Source organism: Harpia harpyja, chromosome 5 (assembly GCF_026419915.1).
Source record: "Harpia harpyja isolate bHarHar1 chromosome 5, bHarHar1 primary haplotype, whole genome shotgun sequence".
Classification (NCBI taxonomy): domain Eukaryota; kingdom Metazoa; phylum Chordata; class Aves; order Accipitriformes; family Accipitridae; genus Harpia; species Harpia harpyja.
This window is the reverse complement of record NC_068944.1, coordinates 54333617-54359921: the sequence shown is the minus strand read 5'-3', so window position 1 is coordinate 54359921 and position 26305 is coordinate 54333617. Positions and strand designations below refer to the sequence as shown.

The following is a 26305-nucleotide window of genomic DNA, read 5'->3' as shown; positions in this document are numbered from 1 at the left end:
GCAAGTAATTTGAGTGTTAGCCATTGCTGACTTTGTGCAACGAATAATCTCAAGCACTCTGAAAGACTTGCTGAGTATTTTGCAGAGGCAGCAAGGGCTGTTACATTGATCTCTAGCAGGAAATTGTGTGTGTAACAAAGTCCACAGATAAAAGAATGTAAAGTTTATATATTTTCATATAATCTAGAATATCCTTACGAATTTTGTTGAAATTTAACCAACCTATCAAAGCCAGCTTATTTATAGTTCTTTATACTTAGCTATACCTCTTTCCTGAAACTCAGCATTTAAATTTGTCTAGGCAATTTTAAATTAAACTACCAAATTAATCAATGAAAAAGTAAATGCACCATACTTAGCGGGTAAGGGTGCAATCCAATTATTTTGTTGAACTTATTTGAAGGTTGGAAACTCTAATGAATGAGAAAAAAATCATCAGACTTGGGCTTGCTATAAATAGGCTTATTAACTATAGCCTATTTACATACATAGCTGCAGTCTTCCAGAAAGACTTGCAGAACAACTTGCAGGACATGTTAAGAGACAGCCAAATAAAGTATCATCTGAACATTAATTCCAGCTAAGTGAACAGATCCCTGGAGCACTTTAGCATATAAACGGAGGTCAGTGGACTTCAAGTAGAAGTGGAGAACATAAATCCAAGACTTGAGGTTTACAATGCCAAGAAACAAAATCACACAAGCAGAACAGACCACGAGCTGTAGTACCTGCTTGTAAGATAAGACAGAGAGGAACATACTTGTCAACAGTTCAAGATCTTGTTTTTCCTTTCCTTCACAAAGAATAATGTGACCTCAAGTCCTCTTCCTGCTTATTTGAAAGGGGGAAGAAGAGGACAGAGGACATCACGTTTTACAGCTCAGTAATCACTCTCCTGGCAAGAAGCTGGATGACAGAGATTTCCCATTTGGAATGGTAGAATATGGTCTACTCTGCTGAGCAGCACGCCACAGAAGATGGTGTCCTAAAACTATCATATATATATATATAGCTTACAGCAACAAATTCCATTACAGTGAAGGAATATTATTTCATTAAATACCTTCTCCCACAAGCAGCACATTAAACTTGGCACACAGAGAGGATTAGAAAAATCTTTGTCCAGTTGACATCACCGAAAGTAGAAACTAAGCACAATGATCATTAGACCAGGCACACAATTAAAAAATAAAGCTCAGAATTTTAAGTGATACAGAAGTACTGAGACAGCATTAATATCCTTCCCCGCTGAGTTGAAATATTTAAAATACAAGGAAAATCCTATTTCTATTTGCTTATATGCACTCTAGGAAAAAAACACTGATTTGGTGCAATTGCTAAGGCAGTATGGTTTACAGACTATTTCATCTTACATCATGATATTATTCCATTCTCCACCCTCTATATGATAATTTATGTATGATTAGATGAAATGGGACATAGGGGTTTTTTTCTGAGTAATTTATACCAGGACATTGTACACTGTTCTTGAGACTAATATTTCACAATGATGGTTGTAAATTCAAACACTGTGATAGAAATCAGATGTCAAGGGACTATGTAACTACCAGAAGAATACGCATTTTAGTTTCTTTTTGTTCAAATTTGTAAACCAGTCTATGGAATAAATGGCAGAATAAAAACTAGTGGGAAAAACAGACGCAGACTGTGAGGAACATACTTTTCGGCATGTATAAAGAAGCAAACCTACAGAACCTGTAGTACAAAATACATTTTCTGTTAAAGACCCTGTAACATGTCCTTTTTTTTCTTTACAACTTCAGTAAAGAAGAAATGGGATCTCAGTCCTAAACACATAAACCAGTTTACTTTTCTGACAAGTACTATTGAAAAGAGTCAGCCATGTAAATCAGGAATTTGTCCAAACTTTCCATTTACCTGCTACAATTAATTAGAATTATATATGTGCACAATGAAACTGTAGATAACTTACGTATTACATCATGATATATCATTGGTATAAGTACTGATAATACTTGAGAAACTCTATGAACAAAATTTATTCTTTGATTTAATTAAGATTTATGCCTGCCAGCCTCAAAAGATCTTTAACATTTTATTAATAATAATTTTGGACAAATTTTACTGGTATAAAGTGCTTTACAGTGTATTTTGCTTTGCCAAACCACAATAAATACTTTTGCATCATTGTGACTACATTTACAATAAAACTACAGTGGCAAAGTGCAAGGCCTTAAAGGTCTCAGAAGCCTAGAGGAATCCTTCTAGGCCAATGAAACTGTATAAAAAACTATATAACAATGGTATAAAAACCAAAAGAACGAATTATATCAACATTTTGAAGAACATACTAATGAAGCAAACCAAGGTCTTGAGACTAATTTTCTTAAAGAACATGCCAACTGTGGTCAGTTTATTGTTTTCACCATCTCTCCGCACTCCTTGTTCTCACAAAGCAGCAATGTGATGCGTGAAACCCTAACGAGTCTACTCACAATTCTGCAGCTGGTTCAGTGTTTCTCAAGAATACTGTCTCTCTGCCCACCAAAACTATGAACTCTGCTAGATACTCTGCTAAATCATTGAGTAACCACCTCTCTCAGCTGCTGCAACCACACGTTTCTTAGAATAACACCTGTACTGTCAGCATCTCAGTGTGATTGAGCAGACCAAGTTCTTTCCCCCTTTCACTTCAGCCCCAACCTGACCATTTTAGACCTCACTGCTTTTAGCATTTCCCCTCCACTCCATTAACAATGTTAACTCCGTCCACCATCTAAAATCTCATTGTCAGATCTTCCTCCACATTGGTCCTGTGTGTGGGAACCTCTGAATCTGTGTTGAACAGTGCTCTACATCCAACCCACACGCTCTTAGACATGCAGTTTCCCATTAGACTTGCATGGAAAAGATGTATTGTTTTAGCACTCTACTCATCTTCTGGACCGCAGACTCACTAGGACAAGAACTATCTTGGTAGTCCTCCTTCTGTTGTACAAGGTCAAACATACAGTCTGCACTTAAATACTATAGTCTGCACTTAACGAATACAAACATACTGCTGCAGATATTTGACTACTTCTGTAGTGAATAGTTGTTTTAAAACTAATCCTTGATGCTCGACACTAGCATTTCTGGCACCTACTTGTTCATAATGAAAAGTACGATATAGTTTCTTTCCTCCTTCCTCCTCAATATTGTGGCTTCTTACTTCATGCCTCAGGCAAGTATCACACCTGCCAAACCCAGGACTACCCTTTAGAAACCCTTGCATTTCAGAATGCAAGAAGGATGCAGTGTAGTTTTAGAAGATAACTTTGTCAATGTGGAGAAAAAAAGCTTTCACAACCATTCTGTAAACCCTATGTGTATTTGTAAATTATTACTGAAATAAAATCCCACAGTAATTCTTTAAACTGCTGTGTGGGAGTAGAGACAAAAGAATGGGTGGGAAGAAAAGTGTATCTGCTTATACTCACATCATCAAAAGGACTACAAAACTGTATGCTCAGATAAATTTGCTGGCCAATAGAACAAGCACCCTAAATGTTAGTTTTTAATTTCTAGTCCCACAATTTATTTGGTTGCAGTTTAGGAAGTAGGGGATTTAAAACCCAACCATACGCTCTGAAGAGTAGCACACAGAGCAAAGGTCTAGCAAGTAGCTTTGGGCAGGTACCAGCCCCAAAAGAAAGGGGCTGGGGTAGGCAGCCAGCTGTCATATATACGGTGATATCTACACCCAAGCTCAGGTGGAAGGCAGAAAGCACACTGTCTGAGCTTACCTCAAGAGAATCTAAACAGAACATGTATAGCAGGATGACAGCAGCACTCAATTCCTCCAAACTCTACTTGACTCCAGTGAGGAAGGCCACCTCATCCCTTGTCACTGTCACCCTGGTGCTGCAGTAATCTAGGATATCATAGAATCATCATAGAATCATAGAATGGTTTGGGTTGGAAGGGACCTTAAAGATCATCTAGTTCCAACAGCCCTGCCATGGGCAGGGACACCTTCCACTAGACCAGGTTGCTCAAACCCCATCCAACCTGGCGCTGAACACTTCCAGGGACGGGGCATCCACAACTTCTCTGGGCAACCTGTTCCAGTGTCTCACCACCCTCACAGTGAAGCACTTCTTCCTTACATCTAATCTCAATCCACCCTCTTTCAGTTTAAAGCCGTTACCTCTTGTCCTACCACTACATGCCCTTGTAAAAAGTCCCTCTCCAGCTTTCTTGTAGGCTCCCTTTAGGCACAGGAAGGCTGCTATAAGGTCTCCCTGGAGCCTTCTCTTCTCCAGTTGTGTGTCAGCAAGTTGAGTTAGCACACTCTGGTCCATCTGGAGACCAGGTGTCAATGGCAACTAAAGCTGATACATTTTTCCTTCATATTGCCATAGCTCGTATGCAGTGATGGTTACTGTGCCTCAGCTGGCAAGAGGAGGACCCTTTCAAAGAGTTGCTGGCTTGCCTGCACCCAGTGGAACACATCTCTTGGTTCTGCTCTGGCATCCCCAAGCTGAGACACACAGCAACTTCAGGTGTCTCCAAGATCAGCAGAGACTGCTACTACCACGGCCCTCTCCCCCCCACTCTCAGCTGCCCATTTATAGATGCGGTCTAGTCATTTTGAAAAGAACTGAACATTACAAAGGTCACATTAGACTGGTGAATCTGACCTGATGCCTTCCAGCAAAATTATATCAGGAAAATAATTTTTAAAAAGATCTAAGTTGTTTTGAATCTTTCTTCCACATATACACATTCACTTGTTCCATCAATATTTCAGACACACACTCTAAGTAGTACAATGCTTTTTAACTGTTGCCCCTTAACAACATGAACCACATATGTACAAATTACTTTTAAGATATATTTGTTGCATACCCAGATATTGAGGTTTCCAAAAAACATGCCTACTTTAGGGCACATCAGTCATTCAGAGCCAGAAGGCAAACTCTTGCCAAGTTCTCCCTAGCAGAATTAGATGCTTTCAGCTTTTGGGTTTTAGATGGGCAATTCAAGTTTTAGAAGATTTGCCAAGCTCTACACCACAAAACTTAGCATGCACTTTAGTCTTAAAATTTGCTAGGCCTTCTGGTAGTAAAAAAAACCCAACACATTCTTAAAATGGTGAAGTTACAAAGAAAAATTTTCCTCCATATCAGTTTCATATTAATTTGACTATTTTCATCATGACAAGACCTCTGTTTAAGAACAAATGACGGCAATATTGCCACTCCCACAAGGCACACTATCAAAAACAACCACCCTAATTCATAGTACGAAGTCCTGTTACTAATAAAACAAACACAAACACAGAGGGTACTACTTCTTTCAGCAAATATTGATACAAAAACTTCAAAGAAAATACAACATTTCCTAACAATGCCAGTGTTCCTTCTTCAGCCTTTCTCTTGTTTCTTTTTCACCATTTCTCTTTCGTCATCTTCTTTCCCATCAGTTCACTATCACGAAGTAATGGGCTGGCACTCTCAAAACCCAATCTCCATAATCATCTCTTAAATTCTAGCAGCAACAGGCATCAGCTTACAGTCACAGGAGAGAGGCTCACAGAAGTGCACTTACAAACCCTTCAACATTTTGGAATGAATAGCAAAACAATCCACATGGAGAAAATGTGATAATGGAGCTATAATGTGATGGCACCAGGCTCTTAAAACATTTCTACTCAAAGCTCTATTGTATGCATGATTTAGTTTGAGCATAGGGATATCTGGAAGCCACATCAAAGGGCTAATGGATAGACATTTTGTTAACATATGTAGAACTGATGCCAGGCCATAAAACAACATTGTACTGAGTATTACACATCTTCAGAGAAGTCTTTTTTTTTTTTTTTTTACTGGGGTTGGGGGTTTTTTTGGTCTACAAATTATTTCTTCCCTTATGTGCATGAATGCCTAACAGGCTCAGAAGCCTGGACAATTTTCATGTTCTCTTGTTCCCTGGAGCTTTGCCCAGTATCACAAATTCCGAGAGAGGGCTGATTTTTGAAACAGGGAAAGGAAGAAGAATGAAAAAGTAAATAAGCTGCCATTTCCTTTGTAGAACAGGTTCTGTTACATCAATCACAGATTGGTAGAGAACTTCACAATCTATTACCTTAGCATCTCTGTTTCTCAGGTCATTCCTGGGACTGCTACTTTCAAAGTGCTGTCCAAACTTGGCTCAGAGCTACAGTACATTCTTCAATGGTCTTTTATGCCTGTGGTGTTCAAAATAGAGTCACTTTTCAAATGGTACATTTTGTAGATATGGCACTCCATAAAAACAGGAGGCAAAAAAGCTGTGTAGAGTGAATTCCTGGAACAGCTCTTCAGGATTCAAAAAAAGCCACTTATGAGCTCCTCTGTTTCTGCTCTACAATATTTATGCTAGATCACACAATAATGAGCAACGATTAAATTTATGTACTTTGTAGGGCACTTAGGAAACAGTTTTCCCATCACTTAGTAACTGTAAGATAAGTAAAACAGCGCTGCACACCAAGAAATATGCAGTACAGAAAGACGCTGAAAGTCAGGATTATAGAAGAGTTATATCTTTATCCACTTTGATACCTTTTCAGTTAATCAAGTATTTTGTGGTTCCATGTTTGGCACATTAGGTACATTGAAGCCAGACTAACAAGAAACAGCTGCTATTTATAGCATTTCCCCAGAGATGGGGATGGTTGCTTCTGCACTTTAAGACCAATCATGTTACATCTGTATTAAAATGAGAAGACAAACATGTTTTACTGACAGCTCTGCCTGAATTTCAAATGAAAACCACATTAGTTAACTTGTGAATTTCTCAGTCAGTCAGTCTCCAGTGTCAACTTACATAGTTTAAATAAAACATCTCACCAATACACAATACAGTACAAAAGGATGCTAACAGCATGGTCCCAGGTTCAACAGTGTGCTTCAAAAACTCCTTCTCCAAGATGAAAGTCAGGAATGGACTGCAAATGTCTCTAACCTGCAATAGCCTGGACCTCAGCAGGTTCTGCTACCATACCTTTCTCATTTCACAAACTCTTTGGCTCAACTGTCAGCAGTCATAAAGGCTTAAATATGTTAAGTGCCACAACCCACAGGTTTTCCACTCTCGCTGCTGTCCTAAGCACTGTGAGAATGGGATCCCAAGCTCAGAAAGGCTTCCAGGGCATCAAGTCATAGCACGTTTGGTCCCACTGCTTCCAATCTGTTTGTATGAAGAAAAGCTTGATCTTGAACTCATTATCTTATAGGCACAGGCTCACCTCCTTTGGGCACCTACAGGTATTCAGGCCTCAGCAGGCACTAAACAAGGACCCCAGGACTGACGGTGACGATGGTGGATGTCTCTGCTCAGAACATGAACAGTCATGCCCACTCTGACAGTAGCAAGGGTCCTGTGTTGGGAAAGCAGGCCTTCCCTAACTTAGAAGGGATAATACAAAGATAAACAGACCAGAGACACTCGTGAGACACTGAACTTTACTGACAGCATGACAAAATCCATTTCCTTTTTCTGTTCAGGTGCTTTCCACACCACCTGAAAACTTGGTAGTGCAAAGTTGCAACTTAAAGCAGGTTTCAAAGAACATTTTCCTTCGCTGGAGCAATTGATGCTAAGGCATTTGCTTACTGCTACTGGCTGGCCAAACAGAAAGGGTAAATCAGAACAGAAACCTGAAGTATCAGTGGGTGAATTTTTCAAAAGTACCTGCGTGCCTTGGGTGCAGAGCTGCCTCAAAAAGCAACAGGACATCTGCACCCATGTCACATCATCGCTTCTGAAGATGAATGCATCCCTGAGAGCTTGATGCTTCACAAAGCAGTAATTACATTTCTTTTACTGCTTTAAGTTATTCAGGAATGTAAATGTGTTGGTTAAGCATAGGTGCCTAAACAAAGATTTGCAAGTTAGACAATTCCGAGTATTAATTTTTATGATATCAAACATTTCTTGCAACAGCAAAACAAAGCATGTATTTCAACATTTTAAGAACACTAAGTTTAAAATACAGCAAACTTTTAGAAAAATATGTCAGAAATATTTCAACTAGGATTTTTTTCTGTTTTCCTTAACATTTTTCTAGTTTTACTTTTTCCCCCCTTCATTGCTATATGCAAGAATCCACACAAAACACTTGGAAAAATGACTTAAAAAGGAGGAACTGAACTGGACACTCTACAAGAGTGGTCAAACAAAGAAAAAAAAAACAGGTTAAGAAAAAACAATAAATTGTTTTCTCCTTTAAAGTATTTTAATAATAATATTCAACATTGCTTGTAACATAAAATTTTCAGACAAATATTATTTCAGTTCTTGGTGATTATATTTAATAAACATGCTAAAATCTCATAGGAGGAATTAATGAATTATTTATAAATCAAGCAGTACATTAAATTCTGGTCAATATATAGATGAACACAAACATGCCTAACATGCAATTACATCTAGAACTGTATCACATCTCACCAGACTTCTTCGGTATCCTACAATGACCCTCATTTTCAATTAAATTCCAGTTTTTTAAGCTATAATTTGCTCCAATACCTGTGACCAGTTATGTTTCACAGGCTTCAGCCTAATTTCAAACTGTTTTGCTTTAGACCTTTCTAAAAGCGATACCACCCGCTGCTGATTTCTCACCCAGAGTTCAGAGATTTGCTTTTGTTTCAATTCAAAACTTAAATTGAAATTTTGGCCCGTGGAAATGGCACCTTTCTATTCCCCTGGATTTGCACTGCATTTTGAAACACTTTGGTATAAAAGGCATTGTAAGAGTTTGGGTCTGCAATGTATTTTATTGCCTAAATAGCTAGATGGTTCCCATTTTTACCGGAGTAACACAGTGGAATGAGAGTGGTGAAGCACCCATTAAGGCTCCAAGAGGAACTGAGTACTAAAAAACCTAAACATTCACTTGTTTTATTTTTCTGTTTCTTGGTTACATTTTCAAAGTGTGTCCACTACCACTCCCATTAACATCAGCAGGGGGCTTGTAAATAAGTCTTTACCCAGTGTTTCAAAAAACTGAGCTTCTCAGTGGAAGAAGTGAAGAGATCCCAATCCATTTCATTACTTAAAGAAACAGCAGGACAGCAAAGAGAAAATCAAGTACAGGCTAGCACCTTAACACATCTTTGAAGGTTACATTTGGACACTTCATAACCTAAACTGAAACATCGAATTTTGAATACACCAAACATAATTCAGGAAAGATAGCCTATTAGTTGGTCAGAAGCATGGCTAAAAATTCAGATGACATAAAATTAAATTAACTGTACCCTAATTTAGAAGTTGGGGCATTGTCTTTTACTTGGTAAATACATATTTCTTGAAGTTAGACTCATAGGTGATGGTATGTAATCCAACCAGCCATAAGGGTAGTTACTTTTTCCCTGCCCAATGATCAAGCTTCTGAAACAGTACATTCATGCTAACACTGAGGATCTCTAGACATCGCAAGCCAGAGCTACAGAACTACCATCTCAGAAAACATAAAATCTTTTAAGAGCTATGCCTGGTTTAAAGGACAGAGATAGTCATTCTTGTTTTCCATTGAGGTTAGAAAACTACAATGTTTAAAAAAGAATCATGGCTCAGTAGATGTACTCTAGCAGCAATTTCTAGTGCTGCTGTAACTGAGCTTGCATCAGCATTTTCACAATAAACCTTACTGCCAGAAAAATCATACCATTTTGTAAGCTGACATGGAAGACCTCATACCAGGCACAAATCCTTCAGCACCACAAATTTAGTTTGCATGATTTTTGGCTAAGAAGTTGGAAGAAAAGAGAAAGCAAGAAGAAAAGTCTTAAAATGGAAACCAACAATTTAGGATTAACTAGGGTTCAAACAGAATTTGCAATACTTTTTAGCGCAGATGGTTTATTCCTCCAAACTAACACACATAAAACTCCTGCTAAATGCAGCAATGATTTGTATAAGAAACACCATCTTCAAAAAAGTTAAACTGACATCCTGCATTTACTTTTCATTTGAGGAAAAACTCAGGCAAACAATTTTATTTCTGGACAGCAGAACCTAGCTTATTTGCCTGATCAAGAAACCACTTGAAGATTATTAACAGAACAATAAGCAAACCCCAAGCACAAATCATTATGGCAACCTTAACTTACTACTTGTTATTTAAAACAATAACTGTATTCATTACAGTGCTAGGATCTCCCTTCTGCTTACATACATGCTTCTTTGTAAGCCTATGCAGAGAAACAAAAAGGAGGAGGTTAAATTCTGTACAGTTTAGTTGAACTTCCTGTTCTTAGAACACAGTAATTCTTACAGTTTTCTAAAATATATCCTAGTACGTTAGAACTGAGCCTGGTGGTTTCAAACCTGCTACCTGAAAAAGACTGCAAAGCCGATATGTCTGAAACGTAGAAGAACAGGTGAATGAGTTACTTGCTTGAGGGATTTCTTAGGAAGGGCTGTTCTTTGGGCTTGTTTTTTCATATTTTTAAAGAACAAAATAAGATATTAAGTTTCTTTTTGTATATTCTCACTCACCTGCTCTGGGTACTTGCTTCCAACTATCTCTGCCACAGTGTTAAAGGAAGGAGAGTCTGGATAGGTTTTAGCCCCCATCTTCAGGTGCACAACAATCTTAGCGCCCCGGAAAGACATTCGTGACATCATTTCAGCATCTTCCACAGAGATGCAAGCAGTGGGAATCTGGGGCACATCAGGCTGGTAATCCTGCCACCCAGTATGTGGGCTGTGAAAAGAAAAATAACAACACAGTGTTAATGACTTAGCTCTGTAAATTATTATCATTATTATAGAATTATTAAAAAGACCACTTTCACTACCATCCCCAGCAGACTCTCAAAAAGGATATATTTACTGTTTTTAAATAAACCTTTCGATAAAATACATCAAGTGTTTTTATACTAATCAGAATATCTGACTGTTAGCATTCTGTATGTCTAAAAGCTATTCTGTGTCAGCTCTATTTAGGTCATTACCAAGCTTTGACATTACAGTAGTAAACGCTCTGATACCACACTTCCTTCAGTGCTTTATCAGGAAGAAAAGCAATGAAAAGCTGGTAAGTGAACAGTTTGTAAGAAGTGCATTTTTTTCCCTGTGACAAGTAATGAAATTAAATTCACTACTTCAACTATTTCAACATCAGACTGGAGATCTATTTTGAAGAGCACTAATATGAGAGACTTCAGGAAAAATAAGACAATGAGACCATAAAAAAAAAAAGCACATTTATTTGTTCTCAGTACACTCAAGGTTTCAACCACTACCTGTAGATGAAAGAGAATTAAAAAGAAAAACAAATAGCCCACAACAATTAACTTTACACAAATTACACAAAGAAGAAGAAAAATATGTACCACTAGATGTAAGGCTTCAGTGTCTGCCATTTAGGAATAGCTATGCCTTGTGGAAATAAAAAAAGGGGAAAAAAATAAACCCCTAAGAATAATCACAAAGTTCCTCTGACATTCACAGTGCGATATGGAGTGACTTCTTTCCTCTCAGAAAGCTGCAGATGGTTTCATGACTATTTAAAGCAATTATTTCCCTTCCAGAGGCTCCTTCTACCACTGCTGTATGCAGAGCTAACTGAAGTGAGCGATTCCACATCCGACATCACAGGATCGCTAAAAGGTAATGGACAAGTTCCTTAGCAAGTTCCTTCAATGTTTTTTCACATTTGGCCATTATTTACATATTTCTCATTTTGTGGTGCTTCTGTTGAGATCTTTGGATCTGACTTGCAGAAGTCCTGAGCATTACAGCTGCAGCTGAAGTCAACGCTTTTGAAGTGAAGTTGTATATAAAGCCAGATACAGCAGAAAAAAACATGTGTGGGAAAAAAGAGAAATCAGGATCTAGATGTATGCCCAAATTCGCAAATACGCCCGATATTAAATCATTCATTGCCTTCATTTCCCACTTGCAAAATGGGAATAAAAATACTTTTTGTTTCAAGCAGACAGACTCAATGAACACTTGAGAACCATTCTGATACCACAATAATGATCAGAAATCGATGGGTATACAATTACATGTCCTAAATCCTAAAATAAGCTTAGAACTGCACGTTGAAATATTAGGGTAAATCTGAATAAGCAGCTCTCCAGTACTGGCCATCCTCTGCAGTAAATCTGTAAGCTGAAATAATACATCTGCAACACTTTATTTCAGGTCTACTTTGTAATTCTCATGTTTCAGTCACTACTCCAGAGGTGTTTTCAAAATAAATAAAATATTCAGCCATCTAGAGGCTTCTTCAATATTCTTATGAATATGTTATTTGTCTCTTTGTCTCAGTTACTAAATTCTGACTTCATCAGCGAAATGCCAGTGAATTATGTTTCCGAAGGAAATATCTAAAGCTAAATTATATCTTTACCTACATGTCACCCTATGAAGAACGGCTAGAGTTGGAAGCTTTCAAACCAGATTACAGACATTCTTCACATCAGCTGTTACAAATTTTAATACTATTTATCCATATATTAGTAACAGAATTGCAGAATGGTTGAGTTTGGCAGGGACCTCTGGATGTCATCTGGTCCAACTCCCCTGCTGAAGCAGAGTCACCCAGAGTTGGTTGCCCAGATCCATGTCCAATACATGAAAATCTTCACCTATGAGCCTGCTTACAGTAGCAGACTGTTTATACATTTAAACAAAAATTTTAAAAAATTTGAGGGATTTTTAAGGCTTCTAAACTGGAAAAAACCCACTTAATTCCTGGAGGAGATGTGGTGAGGAGAAAAGGAGAAATCTACTTTGTAAGGATATAGATTAGGTAAAATGTGAGAGATTATTCAGTTCTAATTGTTTAGACGAATAAATCCTTCTCAACAATAACAAGTCATACTGTAATCAATAACTTACCTTGCAGAGTAGATATGTATAAACATTTATTTGAAAAGAAAATACTAAAAATCAGTCACAGAGGTCTTACAGGAGCTGCTTCAGAGTGTAGGCAGTTCTGTTTATTAGGTGGCAACAGCTTAGGAAGCTACTGCTCCCAGTTGTTTACAGCTGAACCTCATATGAAAGCCAGTGCCCCTTCTCCTCATCAGCTTTGCAGGTCGGGTAACCAGTAGCTCACCCTTGAAATAACGGAGTTACCTGGGTACTCAGAATCTCTTGTGCCACATAATCCTCCCTTAGTGGGATAAACTCATATAGACTTGTAAATTCAGATCTTTTTTCTTTTTTTCCCTTTGCCCTTGTTAAAAAAAAAGGCCCCCCTCAACCCCACTTTAAACTACAACAATTTGCTGCACATGTTTAATATTTCTTTGAGTGTTTGGAGATATACCCAGCATGTTAACCAGGAGACTTTCCAAAAAACATAAAATAAAGAACACACTGGAAAAAAAGAGAGATGACAATTTCATGTATTAATGTTCAAAAAAACCCCTACATTCAACAACTGAGCAGAAACAAACAGTTTCTGCTCATTTTAAATGAAGCCATTCACCTGTGTCTTCTGGCAAGATTATGTCTTATTACTAACATGCCGTGTACACTGAACTGTAGTAATTCAAGTTTTATCACCACCTGTATTGATTTCACTCTCCTTGTTATTTCCCGAGATGCTCAACAAAAGAAACCCCTAAAACTGTATTGTTTCTCCAATATAAGCAGCAATTACATTTCTTTCAGATGCTCAATCCCGATGCCCCACCACAACTGTGAATAAAGCTTCTGACAACCCACTGAGATGCACAAGTGCTTACACGCCCCAAATGAACTTGCAGGTACAAAATTTACCCCAGCTACTCCAAAAAATAAACCTTAAAGTCACTTGGTAGTCTTGCATTTTTATGCTCAAACTACTATTTTTCCAAGATTATAAAGGCAAACCCAACAACCCAAATTAAGATGTTTTGGCACAGGCAGGCAGAGCCAGCAACTGTTCAGAAGATACCAGGACCTGAAGGGAATGGATGACTGTCCAAATGATTGCTACAAAAAGGGAAATGGACCCTAAGCATTACCAGTACAAAGGCACAAGGCAAATATCACAGTACTGTATATTCTTAATGTTACAAGATGAACTCGGATAGAAAACATTTGCGGCAGACAGTAAGCATCCTGGGATATACCTGATTAAAGTTTACATGCATGCAAAATACGCCCTGTGTTAAGTATATCTACATAATAAATTGTTTAAAGTGTCAAAGAGTACATCAAAAAAATTCTAAGTAAATTTATCCCCTTTTATGCAGAGATAACCAAAAACTGGAAAGGCTGCTGACCATATGGCAAGACCTGAGCAAGAATTAACTAAACAAAATAAAAAAGTTATTAGCAGACTTTGTGTGTCAACAGATGAAGATGGAGAGAAGCAGTCCTGAGTTTGCCTCAGAACAGGGTGAAAAGGATGCAGTTCAGGAGAAAGAATTTTGGTACTGGTGGGCAAGGAAGACTTTTTTTCACTGAGTCTGAACAAACATGACTTTGTGGCTATTCTTTCTAAAGAAAAAGGCTTTTACTAAAAAAAAAAAAAAAGTCTGACTTGCATTTACCATTCCCTGTCCCTTGAAAAAGAAAAGAAAGAAAAGGATCACATAAAACCAGCTAGGGAGATCACAAAGCAACCCTGACTCAGAATCAGCATTCACCTTTGCAATGTTGGTACCTACAGGCAAGCAAGGTGCACCTCTGGTGTTTCCTACTAACACCTGGGAGTGATGTCTGCTTTTGCTGCTTCAAACCCACACTCTCTCTGAAAATGTTGTCATCCCACAAAGCCTGAATTCATTTTGCAAAACTTTAATGGCAATTAGGCCATTTAACATCCAACATACTCATAGTCCAATACCATAGTTTGGTGTTTAGTAGAGGAGAGGGGGGTGGGCAGTTCTTTTTTTTTTTTTTTAATTTATTTAAGAAAAGCACCTGTTCTTCTGATTTTAGATCTACTGGATCACCTCATCTCCATATTTAAACTACTTAAAAAATTGAACACATCTAGATAGATTAATCCTTTATAAACCTATTAATGTTAATAAAAACTCATCATCATTTGGTCTTGACATTCCTGTTCCAACAGCTGACAAGATTCAGATAAATAAAGTGGTTGGGTTGTGCTTTTGATAAACTCCTAGATTTCACATCTTGGAAAGTATTTAAGAGAAATATCACAGTATGAATAACAAAGCACAGGAAAGGCTCCAAAAAATAATGCATTTTCTCTGTTAGAAGTGCACATCAAATGACTAGTAAGAAACAGATTACATCTTACAAAAAAGCATAAAGGAAGAGTAAAAAAGTCAAGAGGCAGCTAGTTAGTTTCTCTTCTGAGTAAAATAAATGTGGAGAAACTAACTGGTGTGGATGAAAAGATGTGCTGCTGGTGTCAGGTCAGTTCTAACTCTTGTTACTGTGGTAGCTTAACCTCACTGTCTTCATGCCTGGACTACCAACTCTTATCTCTGAGATAAGCTAAAATGCCCAAGGGCAAATGAACTGTGTAAGAACCAGTGCTTCAAGCTAAACTGGATGCTCTGATGGAAAACACATCTCAAGTTGAAACCTCAGGCAAAGATAGCAAGTCTGCTAAAGGGAGAAGTAAGCATGACATTTCAAGAACTCTAACATGACTAAAAGAAAAAAAAAACAAAACCAAAACTTGATTATACGAAAGCTTACAAAGACCTGTTTCAGCCATAATGTGTATACACTCCCCCCCAATGTACAATTCTTCACACCAACCTCATAAAGCAATCTAGGGTTGGGAAATACAAAATGAATGTTGTCTAAGTAGCTTTAGTTTACTCACTCATACAAACACATTGTGAGACTCTAATTACATACATGACCACCTATTTTCTACAGGACCCATGCCATATTCACTGTACCAACCACATATAAACTAAACATTCATATCAGGTCAGCTAGTTTGTTATTATTGACTTAAATCATGAAATACATTCCTGAATGGAACCATGACTATATTAATCAATAGCTATACCCATAGCAAGATCGCAGCCTTAACTCTCGGTAATAGGCTCACATCCTCCTCCTACTTTGGCTCTGTTTTTTCACTTGTATATTCTACATATCACAGAAAACACCCTCACGTACAAAGCTTTACACTTTAAAGGAGTGATAGAACACTGTAGCAAAACAGAAGGGAAACTGTACATCTTGATCTCACGCTTAGCTACAGAGAATAGCTACTTATGAGTGCCTCACTCCTGTATCTTTCTCTTCATTGAGAGCAGTATGGCAAAGGCTGAACTCCATTCAAGTGAATCCCCTTTTCCAGCACCATGAAGTCCTTACAAAACAAAACTTGTCCTTGTGTGCACTCAGGCTGTGTACATTCCTTCAAGATTCTCACCATTATCTGGATAGAAAGTCCAAACTGTAACAGAATTAGTCAAAATGTCAAAAGTATCGTTAATCTTCTCAGAAGAATTAGGTCTTTAAAAATAAAATCAAGATTATTCCCCATTTACAGCCACTTGGCAAAATATAAAAGAAATAGATGCAGCCTAATTTTGTGTTTCTGTCATCATTTGTCCCAAGATTCTCTTGCTTCATTTGCTTATTATATTGGCTTTGTAGGATTTGATTTGTTGGTTTACAGTAAGTTGAAATAATAGCAAGACTGCTAACTTTGAAACAAAATATGAATATGCACAGAAAATTTTAAGAAACGAAGGAGCAAAAATACAATGTAGTACAAATATGAAATTAAATAATATAGCAGTCTGTTGCAGATAGACTATTTGGAGTCTAGCTATACAGTCTCTTCCAGATTACTTTGTACCAACCTTTAATTGATGTAGCATCTGCACAAGTGTAATGAAGTGTAAGAGAGACTCCAGAAACTATTGGCCTTACGAAGGAAAACTCCCTTTGAAAAAGAGTACAGCATTACTCTGTTACCACATGGACTCCATTTAAATTAACATTTAGAAAACTGCATCTAATCAGTGCTAGGCACTCATTAAAATTAGGCTTTACCAAACAAGCATAATAGCTTTGACATAATTACATATGTGCCAGGCTACAGAATGCAACTAACACCAATATGTTTCTATTTCATTATAATATTCAGTACCACATGCACCAAGGGAATTCTATGATAACCACAGAAGATTTTAAAAAATAGTGTGGATTAGATATGGTTTGTCAAACAAGGAGCAGAAAACAACTGTGAATGGTAAAATGATCAAATGAAGCAAGTCCAATGAATTCCACCCCGGGACTATCCAACTGCTGGGAAAGTTGAAAAGTCTGGACAATGCTTTCCAAATGTCTGTAAGAAATGGAGGCTTGCATCAGCTGCTTTTCAACTGAAAAAGAAACTTTCTACATCTTACAGAGATGAGGATGACTCTCCAGCAGCTGACAATACCTTGAGGGAACCATTTAAGTCATACACCTGTTTGGCCTCCTTCGGCTCAACATGAACAACCAAGCTCCCTCCTCCTGTGTTTACATCGCCGCGCTGTGAGAACGCAGCTGCCTGTTGCACGCTACCATAGGTATGTTAGCAGAGGGCTCCTGGAGGGAACGCCAATGACAATTCTAATTGCCAGCAGCTGCAAGGCTTCTGGCTTCATGCAGTTTCTTTTTATTTTTTGTTGAACTCCTGGCTTCTCAGCCTTGAGCTGAAGCCATATTTATGTCTTCAGTGACTCCCCTATCACCAGAGACTAGTGAGCACACAGGACAAATTAAAAAAAAACCTCACTGGAAACAGATGTTATATTTTATACCTACAGGAAGGATATAAATAAATCCAAACAAAAAAATGAAAACCAAAACAACAACAACAACAAATTTTCTTTATTTGGAAAGCAGAGAATCAGACAAAGAGGCATCACAGGGCTAGCAATGCATAACCAAACTAACAGCTAGCTGTCTAGAATACTGATCTGGCCTTCATACCTCCTCCATTCAATGACGTTTGTTATTATTGATAATGAATTCTTACATTAAAATTATCAGGCATAAATAGGTGTGAAGAGGCATCAGAGCTTTCAGGGTAGGATCAATCACCATATCAGTGCTTCCAAGACTCTGCTTCACTGCAGACAGTAAGTAGCAGGGAAGGTCAAGCTCTTCCATACTCAGGTATATACATTAAGTCACACCAGAAACTTGAGCCTCCTCTGGCATTGAATACAATATATTACGGGACAGTATGGTGAGGTTCCTCCTCCTTTCGAAAAATGGTCATGGTAAAGGGCAATACACAGCAGACACTTTCAGTGAACTGAAGGAAAAGGGTAGAGATGGAGGATGCTGGTCTCACGCACCATAAAACTTCTTCCTTTTAATCAGCTAAGCACAGAGGTAAATAGAGGGGAGCAAGATCTGAAAGGAGGCAGGGGAAAGTTTCAAACTCACAGAAGAGGGCGTGGATGGCACTTTTCTTCTTCCCTCCCTTCTCCACACTACACACCATTCAGAGCAGTACCCTCTTCGGACACTGTCCTCCATAAAAAAACTGAAATACAAACCTAACTTAAACGTATTTAGGAATAGCTTTTCCCTACAATAGGTTGGGGCAATGGGGCAATGCAAACAAAGCCTCATGGAGTTAGTTACATTTTTAAAGTGTAAAAAGTAACACTTAAGGGTTAACAGGAATGCAAGGGCAGTCTAGAAAAAACCCACAAGTTAGGAATGGGAATGAGAGGGGAAGCACCAACAGCAACTATGTAAACGAATAAAAGGGGAGAGCTTTTAAAACTAAAAAAATAGAGAGTAGAATAACTTAGGTATTATTGCCATAGATAGCATGGAAGTAAATCCCAGAAGTGAAATAGAAGAGAGGAAATGGAGAAATCTAGACATCTTTTCTGCTGTTTGTGAGTATAACCCTGTTTCCACTGAAAATCAGTGGCAAACCTTCCATTAACTTCAATAGAAGGTGGGGAGCAGGGGGAAAGGGTTTAAAAACTGACTGCATATGAGAAGAAAGAGCAAAGGGCCTCACTGAATTCTGTCTCAAGCAGTGAGCAAACCAAAAGCCACTGCAAGACACTTGTCTGCGTGAGACCCTGTATTTTCCGAAGAAAACTGAAACTCTGAAACATCTTCACTACATAAATGCTTCTTTTACTCCCACAGATCTAATTTCTATGGAATATTAAACTCCTTTTTGATGTTCTATTAAACAATCCAACACTTTTGCTGTTCAAGTAAAAAAAAAGTAACTTCAGGTCAAGACAATAAAAACTATGTTAGTAAAAATAATACAGAGGGGGTACCACTTATTTTCCCCCCTCAAGTGAGAGTGCCACATGAAAGGAACTATTTTAACATCACATGTTCATTATATTTGCCTATCTATTTCACATATTATACGACACTCACACAATGTAAAATGCAATGTAAATGCTTAAGTGATAAGGACACTTTATCTAATAGTGTATTACACTGATTTGATAAACTCATTCTCCAATAAAATGGTATGTCTTTATTTTCAAAACTCAGGCAACTCTTGCCTGTTGCTCCAAAGTTACAGATATACCCTGAAACTTGAAATCCACTGTAAACAGAAAAGTTCCTTTTAGCAACAGTATATATTTTTAAAGCTTATTATAACATTATAACAAATCCTGTGAACTAGGACTAAATATCGAGCAGCACAGCAAAATGTCATGCCAAGCGTGAGCATTCTTTCCCCAGCTGTATTTGTTGACTGTGGCAGATTCTTCCAAAAGCTTCATAATCTACATCAGATGAAATACAAAATGTCCCAATAGGTACATGTTTCCTCTGAAACGTGCTCCTTTCCTGGCAATTAGTGTTGCGTCTGGGAAATGAAGAGTGCCAGGCTGAAAAAAAAAATTTTTCCAATGCAAACCATGGTTGGGAGAATGACTGAATCAGTTCTGGAGATCTTCCTGTGCTGCTGGTTTCTTTGGGAGCACGCAGGAAGAACACCCGCTACACAGCAGCTACCATGAGGAAAAGAATGTAGGGGTTTCCCAAGAAATAGTTAAGTCTTAAGAATTCAAGTAATTTTCCTTCCTCAAAAGGAAAAGAGAAAATGCTGCCAAATGGCAATGCTTTCTCACTGTTTTATTTTAGATATCAAGTTTGTTGTGCTCTTCATTACATACTATATACTCATACTATTTTGCTTATTGTTTGAAGGTTTGTGCTTCTCCTATTTAATCCTGGAGATACGCTGATTCTTTCATCATCTGCCGAAGGGGAGAGAAAAGATTATTCTCAATCCCACTCTTACATTTTATGGATTCCTTTAATATCTAATAAAGAGTGCCTAGGAGAGTCTCTGCTGGAAGAGAGACTGTCTGAAACAATACAATTTTCTTTCCTTTTCATTAGCTGATCCATGTTGCTGAGGAAAATGTTGTTGGAAAACAGGTAGCAGGCTGGAGGCTTTTGTTGGAATGTACAATAATGATCACGACTTTTATAGTCTGTACATAAATTTAAATACACAAATGCTTTTGGACCTTAACCAAGAGAAACAGGCACACAGCCAGTCAGATCAGATGAACTGTGGTGGTGGTGAAGGTGCACTGGGTTTAGGGACATGACGAGATTCCAGACTACGTGAAAACTGACAGCCATGGGAATGCCACAGCTCTCCGAGATCACCTCTGGTAGCTCCGGGAGAAGAGGGCTGTCAGGGGGGACCATGGGCTTCCCCGCTTCCTCCTCACCCATCTGTCCTGGGTGTCACTCTTCTGCTCAGATGGACTCCATGAGGAAGGGCATGCAGTGAGTCACCTGCATTCATAGATTTGTGCACACACCACAGCCTTAGAGCTCAAGATATGAAAACACTGAAGCCCACCTAGTGCCACACTGCAAGACAGTAACAGAATAAAAAGTGGGAATTTTCTTCCCAGTGTTCAAACGCTAAGTAGGAATGATTTTTCCCCCTGAAGAACACTATGCAGGAAAATTATCTTACTGATTGTTAATGATTAATGTTAACACTGAGACCACATATGTAACTTCATCAATAATATAAATAGAAAATCTTTTAAAAAACTGTATCTACTTAGAAAGAAGTGTATCATATAATTTTAGAAGTAGAACTGTGTTTTACAAGCTCATATGCACAGGCTGAATTGACTTGCAGCTGTCAAGCAAAAATTTGTTTCTGTAAAATACTCTGTACCTCACTTCTGTGTAAGCTTAGTGGAGTTACTTAAATTATGCACTGGAAATGGTACTTGTTTCAAATCTAGCTTGTCTATAAACAGATACTGAATTCTACAGAACAACTCTGAATGTGTGCAGTTCATAACTATTTATTGCATAGTTTACAGCAGTTGTTCTGTAAGTGCAGCCCAAAGATCACTTGCAGCTTGCAAAGCCTTTGTACACCCAGCCCTCAAAGAAGGCTTTCAATAGTTTCATCTACATGAAGATAAAGGTTCACTGACCTGCACATGAATCTTGTGATGTAGCCCATATGCTGATTAATACCAGTATTAACAAAAATCTGGGTTTAACAGGACAGTGCTTAATCCACGACTTAACCACTGAACTGTTCACCTGCAATGAACAGTTGATGGTTGACATGACCCATGGTACACTGCAAATCACACAGTTATCACTTCTTGCTGCCAGAGCTATGAAACTATTGAGTGGCCTGGCTGCAAAAATGCTGATAAAAAATATTCTTCCTTGGAAATTCGTGATTTGTCAAACATTTGGGGGAGACAGACCCATCTTGGAGCACCCTTCTAAAACCCTGACAGCCAGGCTGTCCACCTTATGAGCTCTGCTCCCTGTTAACCCTGTACTGTCCTTCTGAAAAACTCAGGTGGGGGTGAAAAAAGTAGTGTATTTGTGGTTAGAATTTCTCAGCCACAAACATACTTGGACTAAAAACCCCTTCAAGCCTCGCAGATACTTTCTCTAATACCCAACAGTTACCCAAGCATACCAAACTGACCTGAGCACTTTGAAATTTCATTACATTTTCTTTAATCGGCTTTAATTGACTTAAGAGTAACAACATCCTCTTTCTATACATCTTCTGTTTATACAGATACACAGCCAAGCGCATCGCATGATGAGCTGACACTGATCTAAGCATTTTAAATTGTTCTTTTTTAAAATTTTGTATTAAAAGTATGACCAATTACACTAGTTGTTTCAATTTAGACACCTTATGGAGGAGACCGTCAGAGGAATGAACAGCATTCTCCTTTCCTTTCTCAGGAAACTTCTACAGACAAGCATTACCTGGAAGTTTGATGCTTTACAATAGTGTTCTCCAATTCCTTGTCATCTTTTCACACTTGCCATCTTTTCACTAACTCTTAAGTCATTCCACTAAGTAACATTGAAATATCCAAGAAATAAAAGGTACTGCTCTATATGGGAAAGGGTTAAAGGAATCCATCACTGATTGTCACTGAGAAGTACCATACAAAGATTTACATGACTGAAACCTAATTTTAGGCACTGAAAAACAGTTACGCTTCTAAAATCATAAATTGCAGCTGCACTTATTATTCCAAGTAGCTCTTCTAAGGTTTTCTCATGGGTATGCCTCTCCACATCACATTTCTGGCAAGACTGAAATGTTAGAATTCTCTCAGACACTGCAGCACACCATTTGTGTTTTCCTAGATTGTCAGCTTTATAAACTAAGTAAAGGAAGAGGGGAAAAAACCCACAGTTACAGCCTTGGATGCTCTCTCATCCGGACAGTGTTGAATCCCTGTTCCACCTCTTTGGGCTTCAGCACAAACAGATCCCTCTAATGCCCTTTCTGGAGATACAGAGTGTGTACTCAAGCTGTCTGGTCCCTGCACACTCTTTCTGGCTCTCCCATGTCCCTCCAGCAGCAACCGCAGCCTTCTCAGAGCCTGAAACTGGGAGCCCTGAAAGTTGTTTCCTTCTTTGGAGACTGCAAGGAGAGAAACTTAGAGGGAGACACAGACCCCAGTCTACTCCCTGAAAAGGTGCAAGCACTACAAAGATTATAGAACAGCTAAAACCTCCCTCACGTCCCACCTGTAAGCTCGTTCTTTCCAAACCTCAGACTTTTGGCAAAATCACATTTGAATCCCAGGACCTGATTTCTAAAGTTCATGTTGTTCTTGATTATAAAGAGCTGTTACTAGGAAAAAGCCTTGTACTTTTATGAAATTCCAGCTCCTTCATGCTCTTTCCAGTGGCTTCAACACTCTCATGGTGAGTTGTTACTGAATTGAACTCAAAATCCAAATCCTTTGAGCTACAGTGAACCAACTGCTTTTAAATATTTACATTTGAAAATACGATACGCCAAGGAAATGACCTGTATTCTCTGTCATTCACCTCCTGCCAGAGCCTTCCTACAGATGTCTGTTAGGTCAACCTGAAATCTCAATCTAGCAGAAGTTCACAATCAAACACACTACATTTTATTTTATCATAAAATCCCATGGTTATATAATGGATTACTTATCAGCAGTAGTTACCCACTCTTATGTAATAACACAACCATTACTTGGTTTTGGCATAGGCAAATTATTGCAGAATCTACTATTGGCTAACTAATCACAGTTCAGAAGAGCTGACTTTTAATGCTGTCTTCTTTACAGTAAACAATGTGCAAATGTTACACTAAGTTAACATTCTGTCCTGGTTTTGGCTGGGATAGAGTTAATTCTCTTCCTAGTAACTGGTACAGTGTGTTTTGGATTTAGTGTGTGAATAATGTTGATAATACTGATGTTTTAGTTGTTGCTAAGTAGTGCTTATCCCAAGTTAAGTATTTTTTAGTTTCCCAAGCTCTGCCAGCAAGCAGGTGTACAAGAAGCTGGCAGGGAGCAGGGCCAGGACAGCTGACCCAAACTAGCCAAAGGGATATTCCATACCATAGAACGTCATGCTCAGCATATAAACTGGGAGGAGTTGGCCAGGAGGGGCAGATCGCTGCTCAGGCATCAGTCAGCAGGTGGTGAGCCACTGCATTGTGCATCACTTGTCTTTTCTTGGGTCTAATTTCTCTCTTTTTGTTATATTCCTTTTAATTACAATGATTATTATTGCTATTATATTTGTGTTATTATTATTATTATTGTTATTATTATTATTATTGTTATTATTATTATTATTATTATTATTGGGTTGGGGGGGGGGTTAGTTATTAAACTGTTCTTATCTCAACCCACAAGTTTTACTTTTTTTCCTGATTCTGCTCCCCATCCCACTGGGAGAGGGGAGGAGTGAGCGAGTGGCTGTGTGGTGCTTAGTTGCTGGCTGGGGTTAAACCACGACACATTACCACTGCTTGCAAATAGGGAAAGAGAGAAATTACCGTGAGCTACTCAAGATCCCACGGGGACACAAGGCAGAGTGATGAATGGAACTTCAGAATCCCTGGTTTTAGTTAATTCACATGATTATTCTCCCTCATCTGACAAATGTATCTAATGATACAATAGTTTCAATATCTCTTGTTGAGGTATATTTTGTGTGCTTCACAGTCACCAGCAAACTAATGTGATGAAATCCAAATAGAAATAAGTAAATCAGAAACTATGTTGTTCCCTTCTGTTTCTTATTCTTAAAATAAATGTTCTTCTTTTGTGATCACAGTAGATTAAAAATCCAGGAATTGCAGTCAAAACTCAACCCTGCTTAATAATAATGAACAGAAACATATCAAAGACAACCTCCTTTGTTTCACAGAGTATTTGCAATATTCGTATTAGACAGCCAATGCAGAAGTACTGCAGACAGTGACTAGGAAAGCAAGGTAACGGTGACACAGTTTAGCAGAAGTCACAGACCCTAGTCACCTACCCAGCTAATGACATATGGGAACAATCTATAAATACAAAACCAAAGGTCAGATTTAAAAAGGAAAGTTGGAAGAGAACAAAGTTATGGCTTTAGATTTGCACCATCCTCCCAAATATAGAAACAAAATGAAAGTATAAGGTGCCTGAAGGAGAGGACAACAGGCAAGTAATCAAAGCTGGCATCACTGGCAGAGCAGAAACAGGAGTTGGCACCTCTCATTTAATAAACCAGATGGAGAAGGATTTTCACCATTTAGCCCTACCCTGCAGGCAAGACCAAAGGATTAGTATTTGATGCAACAAGATGGACACGATAAGAGAGAGGCTCAGGTGACTGATTGGATTTGAAGGGGAAAACAAAGCTGGAGAAAAGGATTAAAGTAATTGAAATAGTTACACTTACAAGGCACAAGACATTACTTCTACAGGGAAGAGCCCATTATTACTGTTGGCCGTCAATATCAGGCTACATTTAGAAAACAATTCTAAACAACAACTGTGGAATAAGTGGCTCTGCCTTCCTAAAAACACAAGTCAAAATTGTCAAGTCAAAACCCCCCATAAATAAAGGGTTTCATCATACAAACAGGACTAGCTCATCATAGTTAGATGCCTGACATAGATCATAGCAGACCTAACGCAGCAGGGTGAGGCCATCCTATGTGAAGACAACATTTAATGAAATAACACAGAAATACCTTACCATATGGACAAGCCACAAGCAAGACTGTGGGAAATGGAAGAACCAGCAAAAACAAGAGGCACCCTACCCCCTGAAAAACAATGCAAACATTCTTGTAAAGAGAAATCATAGTATGTTGGAGCAAGCCATACACGTTTGCTCACATGTTTAAGCAAACAAGGCAAAAAAAAATGAGGAATTAGCATTTCCAAATCCTCTGCATGCCTGGGGCATAAACCAGAGATTGTGAATATTAACAGTTGACTAGTACATTAAGTATATTTTAAAAATGGCATCTATATGTGTCAGCCTGTTTGTTCTACATGACATCAGTAAAAGGTTACATATCAAAATAAAACATTTTGTTGTATGCATGAGACAGATTCTGAAGCACACAAATCCAGCCAGAGTCCCTACATAAACATGTGTTCACTATAGGAAATCAGCAGTAAACCTTGAAAAGAATACTTCAGATGTTTTACAGCAGATACAATATTTTTCATAAATAAAACTTTAATATATACATGCTAAAACTGTTCTGTAATATGTCGATCATTTTTAGTAACATCATCAGGTTAAGAACAATACCAGAGAGATTCTGAAAAAGTATCTCAAGTAGTACAGGAAGTAGAAACAATACTCAGTGGAAAGTACAAACTGGAAAACCAATTATAAGACACGAAAATAATAAAATTGCATAAGCAGGTGAATCTATACAGTAGACCTCTGTACAAGCTGTTTCAGCACTGCTTGGACCAAAATCAAAAAGTGAGTTGCTGTGTAACTTGAAATTAATGGAGTTAATCCTAGCATACATCAATAAACAGAGCCTTTACTCTCTTTTTTTTTCTTTTCCTTTTTTTTTTTTAATGAAAAA

General features: G+C 38.1%; 1 protein-coding gene across 4 annotated transcripts in view; it reads right to left on the bottom strand.

The window, feature by feature from the left end:
• CPQ (carboxypeptidase Q) overlaps positions 1-26305 on the bottom strand; it is a 166595-nt gene that overhangs the window by 92397 nt on the left and 47893 nt on the right. For all 4 annotated transcript variants that reach the window (XM_052788674.1, XM_052788675.1, XM_052788673.1 and 1 more), the window contains exon 4: positions 10516-10723. In XM_052788674.1, coding sequence (XP_052644634.1) covers positions 10516-10723 — 208 coding nt within the window. The remainder of the gene's footprint in view (positions 1-10515; positions 10724-26305) is intronic.